The following is a 16,773-nucleotide window of genomic DNA, read 5'->3' as shown; positions in this document are numbered from 1 at the left end:
AAGAACCCCAGAGTCCCCAGAAGAACCCCGAAGTCCCCAGTAGAACCCCAGAGTCCCCAGTAGAACCCCAGAGTCCCCAGAAGAATCCCGAAGTCCCCAGTAGAACCCCGGAGTCCCCAGTAGAACTCCAGAGTCCCCAGAAGAACCCCAGAGTCCCCAGAAGAACCCCGAAGTCCCCAGAAGAACCCCAGAGTCCCCAGTAGAACCCCAGAGTCCCCAGAAGAACCCCGAAGTCCCCAGTAGAACCCCAAAGTCCCCAGAAGAACCCTGAAGTCCCCAGTAGAACCCTGGAGTCCCCAGTAGAACCCCAGAGTCCCCAGAAGAACCCCAGAGTCCCCAGTAGAACCCCAAAGTCCCCAGTAGAACTCCAGAGTCCCCAGAAGAACCCCAGAGTCCCCAGAAGAACCCCGAAGTCCCCAGTAGAACCCCAGAGTCCCCAGTAGAACCCCAGAGTCCCCAGAAGAACCCCAGAGTCCCCAGAAGAATCCCGAAGTCCCCAGTAGAACCCTGGAGTCCCCAGTAGAACCCCGGAGTCCACAGTAGAGCTCTGAAGTCCCCAGTAGAACCCTGGAGTCCCCAGTAGAACCCCGAAGTCCCCAGTAGAACTCTGGAGTCCCTGGTCCCAGTCCAGTCCCCCTCCCAGGGACTCCAGGAAGTCCAGGTACTCTGCACTGCTGTTTGGCCTGTAGACCAGAACAACAGCGAGGAGCCTGTCCGGACCTTCAGGACCAGGAACCAGGAGGTTCTGGGGGGGTTCTGAGTCAATCTGGGGGTTCTGGGGGAAGTTCTGGGAGGGTTCTAGGAGGGTTCTAGGGGGGTTCTAGGGGGGTTCTGGGGGTTCTGGGGGAGTTCTGGGGGATTCTGGGGGAGTTCTGGGGGATTCTGGGGATTCTGGGGGGTTCTGGGGGTTCTAGGGGGGTTCCGGGGGATTCTGGGGGGTTCTGGGGGTTCTAGGGGGGTTCTGGGGATTCTGGGGGGGTTCTGGGGGTTCTGGGGGGTTCTAGGGGGGTTCTGGGGGTTCTGGGGGAGTTCTGGGGGTGTTCTGGGGGATTCTGGGGGTTCTGGGGGGTTCTGGGGGTTCTAGGGGGGTTCCGGGGGATTCTGGGGGGTTCTGGGGGTTCTGGGGGATTCTGGGGGAGTTCTGGGGGATTCTGGGGATTCTGGGGGGTTCTGGGGGTTCTAGGGGGGTTCCGGGGGATTCTGGGGGGTTCTGGGGGTTCTAGGGGGGTTCTGGGGATTCTGGGGGGGTTCTGGGGGTTCTGGGGGTTCTAGGGGGGTTCTGGGGGTTCTGGGGATTCTGGGGGGTTCTGGGGGTTCTAGGGGGGTTCTGGGGGTTCTGGGGATTCTGGGGGGTTCTGGGGGGTTCTGGGGGGTTCTAGGGGGGTTCTGGGGGTTCTAGGGGGGTTCTGGGGGTTCTGGGGATTCTGGGGGGTTCTGGGGGATTCTGGGGGTTCTGGGGATTCTGGGGGTTCTAGGGGGGTTCTGGGGGTTCTGGGGGAGTTCTGGGGATTATAGGGGATTCTGGGGGTTCTGGGGGTTCGAGGGGGGTTCTGGGGGTTCTGGGGGGTTCTGGGGGTTCTAGGGGGGTTCTGGGGGTTCTGGGGATTCTGGGGGGTTCTGGGGGTTCTAGGGGGGTTCTGGGGTTTCTGGGGGATTCTAGGGGGGTTCTGGGGTTTCTGGGGGATTCTGGGGGATTCTGGGGGTTCTAGGGGGGTTCTGGGGGTTCTGGGGATTCTGGGGGGTTCTGGGGGTTCTAGGGGGGTTCTGGGGGTTCTGGGGATTCTAGGGGGGTTCTGGGGGTTCTAGGGGATTCTGGGGGTTCTGGGGGATTCTGGGGGTTCTAGGGGATTCTGGGGGTTCTGGGGGATTCTGGGGGTTCTAGGGGATTCTGGGGGTTCTGGGGGATTCTGGGGGTTCTGGGGGATTCTGAGGGTTCTGGGGTTCTAGGGGGGGTTCTGGGGGTTCTGGGGGTTCTAGGGGGGTTCTGGGGGTTCTGGGTTTTCGGGGGATTCTGGGGGTTCTGGGGGATTCTGGGGGATTCTGGGGATTCTGGGGGGTTCTAGGGGATTCTGGGGGTTCTGGGGGAGTTCTGGGGTATTCTGGTAGATTTTGGGGGATTCTAGGGGTTCTGGGGGTTCTAGGGGGGTTCTGGGGGTTCTGGGGGGTCTAAAGCCAGGGCCCTGGGCTCGGTGGGAGGAGTCAGTCTTCATGTAATAATTTAATCAGACATTCACATCGAGCTTCACTCTGCTGCCTGCAGGGGGCGACCTGGTTCCTCTGACAGATCCAGGTCCAGGAAGTCCAGCAGCCACGTCTTCACCACTGGGACGTCCTGTGAAGGACCGGACCCTGAAACACAGCAACACGGAGGAAGTCATCAACAGAACCAGAACCGGACCGGGGCTTTCTGATCCAGAACCGCTTTACTCCAAACTCTGCAGCTCACAGGGTCTGGAGGGACTGGGGGGTCTGGGGGGTCAGAGGGGGTCTGGGGGGTCAGGGGGGACCTACACTGGGCTGGGTGTGGGCGGCGCTCTCAGCATGCGTGGACGGCGAGCTCCTCCCACGGTGGGCGGAGCCAGCAGAGGCTCTGGGAATGATGATGTCATATGAGTCCTGTGGGGGCTGCACACACACACACACACACACACACACACACACACACACACACACACACACACACACGCACACACATACACACAGAGTCAGGGCAAACACACACACACACACACACTCTCACTCTCTCACACTCACGGCTGCTGCTGCCTTGCTGATGAGCGCCAGCTCGGTGGGTTGGTACACGGAGCTGCGCGGCTGCCCGGTGTAGCCGCTGTACGGAGACACCGGATTGGCCCCTGAGGAACACAGCTAGCATTAGCATTTAGCACAGCGGCTGCTTTAGCAGCTTCATCATCAGGGTGTTTGACCGAGAACCAGGAGCTAACGGGTACTGACCGCTACACGATAGAGCATCTTCCTCCTCTAGAACCAGACTATAGAGCATCTTCCTCCTCCAGAACCAGACTATAGAGCATCTTCCTCCTCCAGAACCAGACTATAGAGCATCTTCCTCCTCTAGAACCAGACTATAGAGCATCTTCCTCCTCTAGAATCAGACTATAGAGCATCTTCCTCCTCTAGAATCAGACTATAGAGCATCTTCCTCCTCTAGAATCAGACTATAGAGCATCTTCCTCCTCTAGAATCAGACTATAGAGCATCTTCCTCCTCTAGAATCAGACTATAGAGCATCTTCCTCCTCTAGAATCAGACTATAGAGCATCTTCCTCCTCTAGAACCAGACTATAGAGCATCTTCCTCCTCTAGAACCAGACTATAGAGCATCTTCCTCCTCCAGAACCAGACTATAGAGCATCTTCCTCCTCCAGAACCAGACTATAGAGCATCTTCCTCCTCTAGAACCAGACTATAGAGCATCTTCCTCCTCTAGAATCAGACTATAGAGCATCTTCCTCCTCTAGAATCAGACTATAGAGCATCTTCCTCCTCTAGAATCAGACTATAGAGCATCTTCCTCCTCTAGAATCAGACTATAGAGCATCTTCCTCCTCTAGAATCAGACTATAGAGCATCTTCCTCCTCTAGAACCAGACTATAGAGCATCTTCCTCCTCTAGAATCAGACTATAGAGCATCTTCCTCCTCTAGAACCAGACTATAGAGCATCTTCCTCCTCTAGAACCAGACTATAGAGCATCTTCCTCCTCTAGAACCAGACTATAGAGCATCTTCCTCCTCTAGAATCAGACTATAGAGCATCTTCCTCCTCTAGAATCAGACTATAGAGCATCTTCCTCCTCTGACACCACATTATTGATCTTGTTGATCTTGGCTGCAGCTGTGTCTCTCCTTCATATGTTATAATGTGGTCTTCTGATAAGTTATTATCTATCTATCTATCTATCTATCTATATATATATATATACATATATATATATATATATATATATATATATATTCACACACACACACACACACACATATATACATATATAAACATGTGTGTGTGTATATACATATATATATATATATATATATATACATATATTTTATTTATTTTTTTTTACGATTTCAGAGATTAAGACTGCCACACCACAACACCGTCAGCGCCGTCACACTGCCAGGCGAACACCTCCCCAGATGAGACTGTTGCCACACCTCTGTTGCCATGGAGACAGAGCAAACATGAACGCTTCTGTTGGGAATCGAGGCGAAGCAGGGATGCAGTGAGTCACTGATTAACAGGAGGGAAAACAACCACACTGTAGACCACAATCTGAGCCACAATCTGATCCACAATCTGATCCACAATCTGATCCACAATCTGATCCACAATCTGATCCACAATCTGATCCACAATCTGATCCACAATCTGATCCACAATCTGAGCCACAATCTGATCCACAATCTGATCCACAATCTGCTGGCCCTGAAGACCCTGAAGACCCTGAAGACCCAGAGGGCCCTGAAGGCCCTGAAGGCCCAGAGGGCCCTGAAGGCCCTGAAGACCCTGAAGACCCAGAGGGCCCTGAAGGCCCTGAAGACCCTGAAGACCCTGAAGGCCCAGAGGGCCCTGAAGACCCAGAGGGCCCTGAAGGCCCTGAAGACCCTGAAGACCCTGAAGGTCCAGAGGGCCCTGAAGACCCTGAAGGCCCAGAGGGCCCTGAAGGCCCTGAAGACCCTGAAGACCCAGAGGGCCCTGAAGGCCCTGAAGGCCCTGAAGACCCTGAAGGCCCAGAGGGCCCTGAAGACCCTGAAGGCCCTGAAGGCCCAGAGGGCCCTGAAGACCCTGAAGACCCTGAAGGCCCAGAGGGCCCTGAAGACCCTGAAGGCCCAGAGGGCCCTGAAGGCCCTGAAGACCCTGAAGACCCTGAAGGCCCAGAGGGCCCTGAAGGCCCTGAAGGCCCTGCCAGCAGCTTCCACCACAGCTACAATAAAACAGCACTGATCTCAGACCCGGGACCGGCTGCTCGTCCAGCAGGACGCAGGACGCCGTCGGGGACGTACCTTGCGGGTCCTCATCCATGGAGAAGGCCTTGTTTTCCACAAACACGTTCTGGGCGCTCTGCTCCTTCAGGATGGTCTCGTAGCCGACGGCCCGGCCGGGGTACAGGTCCTGTCCGGGGTCCTGCCGGTTCTCGGCGTCCCCGGTGAGGCGGCAGATCTCGGGGACGGTGTGGAGGAGGACGAAGGTCCAGGCGTTGGACACCAAGGCGATGGCCAGCGTGGGGTCGTCCCAGGCCGGCCCCCCGGTCCGCTCGTTCCCGAACACGTACATGACGATCCACGCCACCCAGATGGCGGCGGACAGCAGGCCGGTGAGGAAGATGAGGCCTCCGTCCTTCCTCCACCTGGAGCTCCCGCCTGCCATGACGGCCAGGCCGGCCGCCAGCGCCGCCGCCATCAGCGCCACGACGTAGATGAGCGCCATGGCGAAGTCCTGGTTGGCGATGTTGCAGGGCGTGGCGGCGGCGCCTCCCGTGGCGTTGAGCGGGCGGAGCGGGTGGCGCACCACGGTGACGATCAGCCACTCGGCGTTGATGACGACCTCCACCAGCCAGAGCGCCAGCGCGCCCAGGCACAGCGGCCACGCCCGCGGCGCCGCGCCGCGCCGGGACAGGACGTTCAGCCGCACGGCCTGCATCAGCAGGCAGGAGAAGCAGCCGGCGAACAGAACGCCGAACAGGAACCGCCGCGACGCGCAGGTGGAGAAGTCCTTTCCCACGATGAAGGCGAAGGCGAGGAGGAAGAGGCCGGCGGCGCCCACCAGGAAGAAGGCGTGGAGCGCCACCGAGCTGCGGCGGGCGCCGTCCGTGACGAAGGGCAGGCTGGCCAGCAGCGAGATGAAGAGCACGGCGGACGCCACGGCGCCGGCCGCCGCCACGGCCTCCAGCACCACCCCCCAGGCGGCGCCCAGGTCGCACAGGGCGTAGTACAGCGAGAGCACGTCGGCGCCGCAGCCGACCGGAGTGCTGTTTGAAGACATGCAGGGGCCGAGACAGCCGGAGACAGCCGGAGACAGCCGGAGACAGCCGGAGACAGCCAGAGACAGCCGGAGACAGCCGGAGACAGCCGGAGACAGCCAGAGACAGCCAGAGACAGCCAGAGACAGCCAGAGACAGCCAGAGACAGCCGGAGAGACGGACGGACGGCGGCGAGTGACGGAGACCTGAGGGGAAAACACATCAACACATCAGCGTCTCCGCCCACCGGTCAACGCCACGCCGTCCTGAGTCAACAGGCCGGGGGAGCGGCGGCCACTCATCCGAAAAAACATCAGAGGAATGTCAAACTCTGGACTTTTCCCAACGGACGTTAATCATCAACAGCTTCAGTCAACATTCGGCGGCCTGCTCGTCTCAGACCGCCTCAGAACAGCGTCTCCGTCCAGGACCTCTCTTTGTCCTCGTCAGGTCAGACCAGCGGCGGTCTGGAGGACGCTGTCTTATCTGCGCCTTCATGACGCACCTTGCTTCTCAATGGTTCTCATGTTTGCCTTCATCCAAGGCGTGGCCTGTAATCACAAACCCATCCCACAAAAACCACATCACAAATCACAGCAGGGGTCCTCCAGAGGTTTCCACTGCGGTGCCTCAAAGTTCTGCACAGCGACACGTCTTCCAGGTGGATTCTCCTTCATGAGAAAGCTGATCCAATTTAGTCAAAGTAAAGGAAAGTAGAAGTGAAGAGCCATCATCATCATCATCATCATCATCAGCGGCTGTGGATCGGTGGGGAGAGCAGTCGTCTGACAATCTGGAGGTTGTTAGTTCGACTCCTGTCTCCCCCTGTCTGCATGTCAAAGTGTCCTTGGGCAAGACACTGAACCCTGAATTGCTCCTGGTGGATGGACTGAGCGCCTTGCATGGCAGCCGCCTCCACCAGTGTGTGAATGGGTGAATGGGTGAATGGGTGAATGTGACAATGCAGTGTGAAGCGCTTTGGGCAAAAGTGTAATATAAGTGAAATCCATTTATCATAACATGAGTCCAGGAAGTGAAGAGTCATCATAACATGAGTCCAGGGGGGTTTTGCACAAAACCAGGAGAAGGGATTAAGCCGGCAAACTGTGGTGATCCTGTGGTGATCCTGTGGTGATCCTGTGGTGATCCTGGAGTGATCCTGTGGTGATCCTGTGGTGATCCTGTGGTGATCCTGGAGTGATCCTGTGGTGATCCTGTGGTGATCCTGGAGTGATCCTGTGGTGATCCTGTGGTGATCCTGTGGTGATCCTGTGGTGATCCTGTGGTGATCCTGTGGTGATCCTGGATTGAAGTTAGCCTCAAGTCGGTTGCACAAAAGCTGGCCCAGTTGATCCCGGACCAGTCACCATGGTGATCTGTCCTCTGCAGCTCGCTGCTCCACAGCAGGCTAACGACCAGGATCAGATTAAACTGCTGTCTGAGAGAAGTGGGCGTGGCTTACAGCATTTCCTGGATTTTTCTACACGTTACATCATTTAATCCTCCTGCAGCCAAACCTTCCAGCTGTAGTCGCTGCTTCTGCAGGGTCTGGTTGACTTTAGGATTATTTTGTTGCTCAGATTATATGAAGACCAACATAAGTTTCAACACAGACGTTTCAGAATCCTTTCTTCATTAATACAAGTCCTACAATAAAAGGTTCACAGTTATTGTAAAGACAATGGGAAAAACCTTAATGAAGTTGGTACTAAACCACACTGATGTAGAAAATAAAGAACAAGAAATAAAATAAAACAACCCTGAAGCCACACAATGAGTAAAATGAGAAACAAAGGAGAGATAAATGTCTCTCACCACTGAAATGGACACAGTATAACAGACAGCATCATGTTGTCTGAACTGTCTCCTGAAAATAGGAAAATCGTCCAGTTTCAGGACTCCAGCTTTAGGAGTGAACGGTCCCACATCATTCTGACTCCACTCCTTTAACGGCTGAAATCAGACAGAAATTCATTCTCAGAAGAAACAGATTCATCACTTCATTTGATAACTGCTCTTTGGGCGACACTTCAGTAACTGAGCAGACTGCAGAATACTTCTATGTCTGGTTTTCACCTGCTGCAGGTTCTGTTCTGGCCGACAGGTTTGTTCTTCATGACAGATGAGGATGAAACAGAACACAGCAGGAGAACAGCTGATTCAATAGAGAACACGACAGAGGTGAAATATTCTTGAATAAATATCCTAAATATTGGCAAAATGCTGTTTCCCCCGTGTATTTCCTGTATTTTATTATTATCACTTTTGTATGATCATAATCATGGGTCATATGCAGAATGAGGCCATTTTAGTGTCTGATCTGAGCGTCACTATTTATCACCATTTACCATTTACCACTGTTTCACTGTAATGAAGCTGCGGCCTGCGTGCAGTACCTGTCCTCACCATTGAAGCGTGGGGGCGCTGTGCCTTAAACGTCACTTGAAGCAGACGTACAGGCTGGAATATATGGAGTGAACTTAATGGACGTGTTTTGTGTAAAGTCCTCGCTCTGCCCCCCCTTTCTAAGTGAGCCCCCCCCCCCCCCCACAGCCGCGGTACAGTCCACACTGCTGCTCGTCCCCGTGAAGGAAGACGCTCGTCCTTGTTCCATTTTCAATCTGTGGTTCTGTGATCGATGTGGTGGTCTTCTGAAGAACGCCGTGACGCCCCTGATCCTGATGCTCCTCACCGGGCTGGACTCACCGCGTCTTTTCATCCTGGCTCAGCAAACGTGCAACCGATTAATCCGAGAAAACACCGACTAGGCTGACTCAAGCCGCGCATTCTCATTTATCCTGGATGTTTTTATCCTACTTTTGTGCAGTACCCCCCAGGAAGTAAAGAGCCATCATAACATGAGTCCAGCAAGCAAAGAGCCAAAAAAATCCTGAAAGCCCCAACAGCTGCGCTGCTGTCATGACTGGACTCATGACTGATGACCAGTGATGGGAGGATTAGTGTTCAAATTAACGGCATTACCATTTTCAGTGGTGAGTAATCACATTACTTTTCCCAGTGTGACACTGCCATTACCATTACTTTCAGTAATATGAGGCGTGGCTCTGCTACTCAAATTCACCACTTCCTGCTGGTTTTTCCTCCTCTGGAGTCCAGCTGAGGGCATAGAGCAGGTAGAGATACAACCATAGAGCCTGATCATAGAGCAGGTAGAGATACAACCATAGAGCCTGATCATAGAGCAGGTAGAGATACAACCATAGAGCCCTGATCATAGAGCAGGTAGAGATACAACCATAGAGCCTGATCATACAGCAGGTAGAGATACAACCATAGAGCCTGATCATAGAGCAGGTAGAGATACAACCATAGAGCCTGATCATAGAGCAGGTAGAGATACAACCATAGAGCCTGATCATACAGCAGGTAGAGATACAACCATAGAGCCTGATCATACAGCAGGTAGAGATACAACCATAGAGCCTGATCATAGAGCAGGTAGAGATACAACCATAGAGCCTGATCATAGAGCAGGTAGAGATACAACCATAGAGCCTGATCATAGAGCAGGTAGAGATACAACCATAGAGCCTGATCATAGAGCAGGTAGAGATACAACCATAGAGCCTGATCATACAGCAGGTAGAGATACAACCATAGAGCCTGATCATAGAGCAGGTAGAGATACAACCATAGAGCCCTGATTCCAAACAAAGGTGACTCCAGTTTCAGATCTGTTGAGAGGAAAACGTTAAACAGCCACATCCAGACATTCTGACTGGAATGAACAGGAAACAGTCTGTCTGGTTCTGACTGAACAAACTGCCTCGTTTCTTATTTTTCTTCAGTCACAAAAAACACATGAAGACAGCTGCTGGAATCTTCTGCTGAAAATGTGGTCATTTATCGATTACTGATGATCCAGCAGAAGATCACATGACTTCAGGAAGTGACAGAAATCCAGCACATTGGATCTTATTGGCTCCAGGTGTTTTTATCTTTACTTCATTCCAGCATCCTGACAGGCTCCTGTTTCAGAGTCTCACTGCATCATAAACGAACAGCAATGAAATGAAAACAGGAGAGAAAATAAAAACCAAAGAAACGAATTAAACCTGTATTTTGTTGATCATGAGAACAAGTCAACTGGAAGACAAACGATTTGATCACAGCTGCGATTTATTAAAAGTGTCATCATTTAGATTTACTAGTCATGATTTGATCATGGATCAACTTCAAGTTAGGATTTAATTAAAGCATCAAAAGTATGAAACTAAAATGAAAAACTCAACTTTTGATCTGATCAGTTTTAATTCAAGACTGAAGAAAACCTCAAACTGAATGACTGACGGAGAGAAGAGGCCGAGGAGCAGAGGAAATGAATACCTGGATGACTGCAGGGCTACCGACCCTGCTCAGCAACCCGCACACTCCCGCACGCAGAGTCCCGCACAGTCCCGCAGTAAACCCGCAGTAAACCCGCAGTAAACCCGCAGAACGTCTCCCGCAGCGAAGCTTCCGCAGCAGAGCGTCTCCCGCACGGCCCGTCCCGCTCCGCAGCCCCGCAGCCCCGCAGCCCCGCTCTCGGCCTCCTGTGTCTCCTCCTCTTCTTCCCCGGTTCCCTCCGGGGGAGGCTCCACCCGATACAACCTGGAGAGGTGTTTCTCAACTGCTGGGTCGCGGCCTGTTCTCAGGAGCTCGCGGGTCTTTTCGAGGGAAAAAGGAAGAAAGTTCAGGAAATAAAATCCTGAAGGTTCATCAGTCCTCCCTGACGGCAGATGGCGCTAATTCCAGGTAATGGGGGTTGACGCTTCACATTCATACCATAGAAGAAGAAGAAGAAAAAGAAGAAGAAGGCGGTGAGGAGGAAGACAAAATGTAATATTTTATATCTATGTTTTCTCCTTACAGTATTGACTGTATTGACACGCTGCTCTGGACGCTCTGGACGCTCTGGACCAATGACGTATAGAATGACTAGACCGCTCGCTGCTCGGACAGCAGCGGCAAATCAGCGCTGACTTCCGGTAGGGGCAGGAAGCTGAGGGGCGCTGTGTGATCCAGTGTAAATACACTGACTTCAAGGCTGCTTGTCATCACTGATGGGACAATATGTGTTATGTTATGGCTTTTACTGTTAGCAGACAATAAAATCTCTGTCCTCGGCACGCTGTCATGGCGACCACAGCGTCGTTTATCCCTCACAGACAAGAAAAAATAAAGCATCTTTTTAGTTGACAGATGCTGACTTTCAGTCTCAATAACTCTTAAACAAAACGTCAGTAACTTACAAAGGGCGCCTCCATCCCGCCGCTGAGAGCTGGACTACATGCTACAAGCTCATTTTTATTAAAAGTATGTGTCTGTCAAGCATCAGAAACAATACTGATTTCTATCAGCAGCCGGTCCTGCTGCGGGGTTCAGGGACCGTCTACAATTTACAAGACGCTGCAGCAGTGAAGACAAACACCAAAAAAAAAAAAAAAAAAACTAACACAAAAAAGAAAACGTAATACCACCAGTGGGATTCACTGCAGTGTCACCATAATCACCACAACCTTCATTTGTCTCCTATCAGATTTACTGGACATGGCGTTTGTCTTCACTGTTGCAGCGTCCTGTAAATTCTAGACGGTCCCTTAACTGCTGATTGAAATCAATGTTTCTGCCAAAACAGAAACAATACCAAATAAGAAAGTGTTGTAAACAAATTTTCTCCAATTCAAATGATTCAGTTGGACTTTCACAGCTGCTCAGACCCACAGACCTTGGAGTGGTTGCTTTTTTTCCTCCCACAAAAATGGCGATAAAAAGTTTCTGGAGGAGCAATTGTTGCAGTCAGAACATGCAGAGTATTTATGTAATATATTTATGTAATAATGCTTTAATGCTCAATAAAGAACTGAACTGAACTGAATACCTTAACATACACAGAGGTTTCTCAGAGTAAAATGTAAGAGATAAAGTAGTGTAATAAAAAATGAAGTCAATTTAAGCAGTGGGGTCCATTGAATACAACGGACACTCATTTCTAGAATAATTACAACAGACTGAGTGAAACAGCCAAAGGAAGACAAGAAATGAAAAAAAAGGAAAGCATGAAACACAGAAACTGCAATAAAAATTAAAAGTTTATTCACAGTAAATGAAAAAATGCACACAGTGACATATTAATTGCACATTCCATAGTTGCAGGTTACACTTGTCTTTGTGACTTCTGTTTCAGAGGAGATCAATTAAAAAAAAAAAAAAAACTCCTGGGTCTCCTGGCTTGGTGTTCACAACGTATCTCAAGCATTGTGACTTGATTCCAACACAGAAGTTTACTGTACCTTGGTGAATCACGAAACACAAAGTCACACACCGTGCTGGATCCCGCTCTCAATCCGCTTTTTGCCACTACCGGAAGTCAGCTGCGATTTGCCGTCTCTCAGGGGGCAGTGAGCGGTCTAGTCACTCTATACGTCATTGCTTTGGTCACTCTGAATGCTCTGGACGCTCCGAATGCTCTGGACGCTCTGGATGCTCTGGATGTTCTGGACGCTCTGGTCACTCCGAATGCTCTGGACGCTCTGAATGCTCTGGACGCTCTGGATGCTTTGGACGCTCTGGACGTTCTGGACGCTCTGAATGCTCTGGACGCTCAGGTCACTCTGAATGCTCTGAATGCTCTGGTCACTCTGGTCACTCTGGACGCTCTGGATGCTCTGGTCGCTCTGGTCACTCTGGTCGCTCTGGACGCTCTGGACGCTCTGGTCGCTCTGGTCACTCTGGTCGCTCTGGTCACTCTGGACGCTCTGGACGCTCTGGTCGCTCTGGTCACTCTGGTCACTCTGGTCGCTCTGGACGCTCTGGACGCTCTGGTCGCTCTGGTCACTCTGGTCACTCTGGTCACTCTGGTCACTCTGGTCACTCTGGACGCTCTGGACGCTCTGGTCGCTCTGGTCACTCTGGTCACTCTGGTCACTCTGGTCACTCTGGTCACTCTGGACGCTCTGGACGCTCTGGTCGCTCTGGTCACTCTGGTCACTCTGGTCACTCTGGTCACTCTGGACGCTCTGGACGCTCTGGTCGCTCTGGTCACTCTGGTCACTCTGGTCACTCTGGACGCTCTGGTCGCTCTGGACGCTTTGGATGCTCTGGACGCTCTGGTCACTCTGGACGCTCTGGTCGCTCTGGACGCTTTGGATGCTCTGGACGCTCTGCTGTCTTCACAGTTTGTTCTTCAGTCTGACAGGAAACACTGTTTACAGTTTTCTTCATTAAAACATTCATGATCGGTAAACAAAGTGGGAGGAGTTTTAACAGAACGTATCAGGAGGAGCTCCTCCCACCTCAGCTGATGAGTGGGCGGAGCCAGGCAGAGTATTTACACAGCTGGACACACCTGGACACACCTACACCCACTATACACCCAAACCCCCAACAGCCATGACTGAAAAAAGGCTGGTGAATTAAAGCATGAGCGTGCGTGCACACACACACACACACACACACACACACACACACACACACACACACACACACACACACCTGACAGCATTGTTGTCTTTTGCTTTGCAGTTTTTTTATTTGGAAATGTGAAATTTGCTCCTGAACAGGACAGCCGCTGCTGGTTACCTGCTGGTTACCTACTGGTTACCCACTGGTTACCTACTGGTTACCTGCTGGTTACCTGCTGGTTACCTACTGGTTACCCACTGGTTACCTGCTGGTTACCTGCTGGTTACCTACTGGTTACCCACTGGTTACCTGCTGGTTACCTGCTGGTTACCTACTGGTTACCCACTGGTTACCTACTGGTTACCCACTGGTTACCTGCTGGTTACCTACTGGTTACCCACTGGTTACCTGCTGGTTACCTACTGGTTACCTACTGGCCACCTACTGGTTACCCACTGGTTACCTGCTGGTTACCTACTGGTTACCCACTGGTTACCTGCTGGTTACCTACTGGTTACCCACTGGTTACCTGCTGGTTACCTGCTGGTTACCTACTGGTTACCTACTGGTTACCTACTGGCCACCTACTGGTTACCCACTGATTACCTACTGGCCACCTACTGGTTACCTGCTGGTTACCTACTGGCCACCTACTGGTTACCCACTGGTTACCTGCTGGTTACCTGCTGGTTACCTACTGGTTACCCACTGATTACCTACTGGCCACCTACTGGTTACCCACTGATTACCTACTGGCCACCTACTGGTTACCTGCTGGTTACCTACTGGCCACCTACTGGTTACCCACTGGTTACCTGCTGGTTACCTGCTGGTTACCTACTGGTTACCCACTGGTTACCTGCTGGTTACCTACTGGTTACCTGCTGGTTACCTGCTGGTTACCTACTGGTTACCTGCTGGTTACCTGCTGGTTACCTACTGGTTACCTACTGGCCACCTACTGGTTACCTGCTGGTTACCTACTGGTTACCTGCTGGTTACCTACTGGTTACCTACTGGCCACCTACTGGTTACCTGCTGGTTACCTGCTGGCCACCTGCTGGCCACCGGCTCACACTGCAGTCATCTGTTTGTTCCTGAAGAGGTGTTGCTACGATACAGAAGTGATGGGGGTCAAGGGTCATGCTCAGGGAGCAGCGGCGGTGGTGAATGTGGGAATTGAACCAGTGAGCTGATCTCTGGGCTTCCTCTGTGGGAGAAGATAAACCTTCTGCTCCTCGTTTCATGTTCGAGATAATGCTCTTTATTGAATTCTACTGAATGTGAGATGAACAGTGAGACGAAGGAGAGGAAGAGGAGGAAGAGGAGGAGGGGGAGGAGGAGCAGCAGGTGGAGCAGCAGCAGCAGCTCAGGCCGACGTGTCGAACAGCCTCTCGATCATCTCCTCCACCTCCTCCGGTCGGTACTTGTGGTATTTCTCTGGGTTCTTGGTGAAGGAAATGTTGGCACATCTGCAGGAGGCAGAGGGGGAGGGGCGTTAGCATGCTAACAGGCTAACACACTGAAACTGAAGGAAAGAGTAGCGTTAGCATGCTAACCAGCTAACACACTGAAACCGAAGGAAAGAGTAGCGTTAGCATGCTAGCCAGTTAACACACTATAACTGAAGGAAAGAGTAGCGTTAGCATGCTAACCGGCTAACACACTATAACACACTATGAAGGAAAGAGTAGCGTTAGCATGCTAACCGGCTAACACACTGAAACTGAAGGAAAGAGTAGCGTTAGCATGCTAGCCAGTTAACACACTATAACTGAAGGAAAGAGTAGCGTTAGCATGCTAACGGCTAACACACTGAAACCGATGGAAAGAGTAGCGTTAGCATGCTAGCCAGCTAACACCCAGCAGCTGTTGAACTGGAGGCTCCAGAAACGTCGTCATGGTGAATCATCTGCAGCATCACCAGAGCAGCACAGCATCATGGGAGCTAGCATTGCTCGCTAGTGGCAAACAGGCTAATGTAAATGTGGGTTCCGTCCGGACGTTCCGCCGGTTCCGCCGGTTCCGGATCTCACCGGTGAAGAAAGGCCCGGTAGGCGTCCGACACCACCTTGCGCTGCGCCTGGCGGATGAAGTCCCGCTGGTCCTTGTCCGGGACGGCCCAGCCCTTCTGGGTCTTACACAGCTCCTCCAGACCGTCGTTGAAACCCTGAGAACACAGAGCGGCGCTCAGATCCTCGCCGGGTTCTGCAGGAAGCGGGTCCGGCTCTGGTCCCCGGGACCCTGTGCAGCTGTGGACTGACCTTGAACTTGTCCTTGATGACTTGTCTCTCTTTGTCTTTCAGCTGGAGGAAAAGCAGACGGAGACACGTTGAGGTGGAGGACGGCAGACCCGGTCCAGGTGGACCCGGACCGCCGGACTCAAAGCGGGCCTGAAACCTCATGACGGGAAAACCGAGACTTATCAGAGACGTGAACTATGAACTCTTTTGACCTTTGACCCGGGCTGGACTGCAGGCATGTTTCTGTCCGTCAGGTGTTCCGTGACCTTCAGCCAGCTGAGGACGAGACAAGAGGACGAGAGACATGATGAGACAAGAGGACGAGAGACATGATGAGACAAGAGGACGAGAGACATGATGAGACAAGAGGACGAGAGACATGATGAGACAAGAGGACGAGACAAGAGGACGAGAGACATGATGAGACAAGAGGACGAGAGACATGATGAGACAAGAGGACGAGACAAGAGGACGAGAGACATGATGAGACAAGAGGACGAGAGACATGATGAGACAAGAGGACGAGACAAGAGGACGAGAGACATGATTAGACAAGAGGACGAGACAAGAGGACGAGAGACATGAGACAAGAGGACGAGAGACACTGAGATTAGAGCAAACTAAAACCAGCTATTCAGATTAGACCAGGTCCCGGTCCCGGTCCCTGTCCAGGTCCGGTCCCGGTCCAGGTCCGGTCCCGGTCCCGGTCCCGGTCCCGGTCCGGTCCCTGTCCCGGTCCCGGTCCAGGTCCGGTCCCGGTCCCGGTCCCGGTCCAGGTCCGGTCCCTGTCCCGGTCCAGGCCCGGTCCCGGTCCGGTCCCGGTCCCGCTCTACCTGCGCTGGTAGGTGTCGATCTGCTGCTCGATCAGCTCCCGGTACGAGGCCTCGGCTCTCCTCTGGGTCACCGTCACCAGCTGGATCAGCTCCGACCTGCAGGACCGCCAGGAGACCGTCAGAAACCCCAGGACTGCAGGGGCGGGACCAGCGTCCCGGATGACCCCTGACCCCTGACCCCTGACCCCGGCCCGGCGTCACTCACTTCTCCAGGGACTTGAGGATGTAGTTGTAGTTGTTGTGCAGGAAGATGGCGCTGAGCGCCGGGTCCTCGTACACCTTGGACTTACTGAGCAGGTTGAGCTGCAGG

The 16,773-nt window shown here is 52.7% G+C and overlaps 1 protein-coding gene across 1 annotated transcript; it reads right to left on the bottom strand.

Annotated features, from left to right (window-relative positions):
* Positions 1 to 2,308: 2,308 nt before the first annotated feature.
* gprc5c (G protein-coupled receptor, class C, group 5, member C) lies at positions 2,309 to 6,006 on the bottom strand. Its single transcript, XM_030087014.1, has 4 exons — positions 5,028 to 6,006; positions 2,760 to 2,855; positions 2,512 to 2,633; positions 2,309 to 2,349 (listed from the first exon to the last, which is right to left on the bottom strand). Exons 1-4 carry the CDS (start codon positions 6,004 to 6,006, stop codon positions 2,317 to 2,319), a joined length of 1,230 nt encoding a protein of 409 aa, XP_029942874.1. The 3' UTR covers positions 2,309 to 2,316.
* Positions 6,007 to 16,773: the final 10,767 nt, after the last annotated feature.

The sequence above is a fragment of the Salarias fasciatus genome, unplaced genomic scaffold (genome assembly GCF_902148845.1).
Source record: "Salarias fasciatus unplaced genomic scaffold, fSalaFa1.1, whole genome shotgun sequence".
Lineage (NCBI taxonomy): Eukaryota > Metazoa > Chordata > Actinopteri > Blenniiformes > Blenniidae > Salarias > Salarias fasciatus.
Note: the sequence above shows the minus strand (reverse complement) of the source record. Positions and strands in the feature narration are given on the sequence as shown.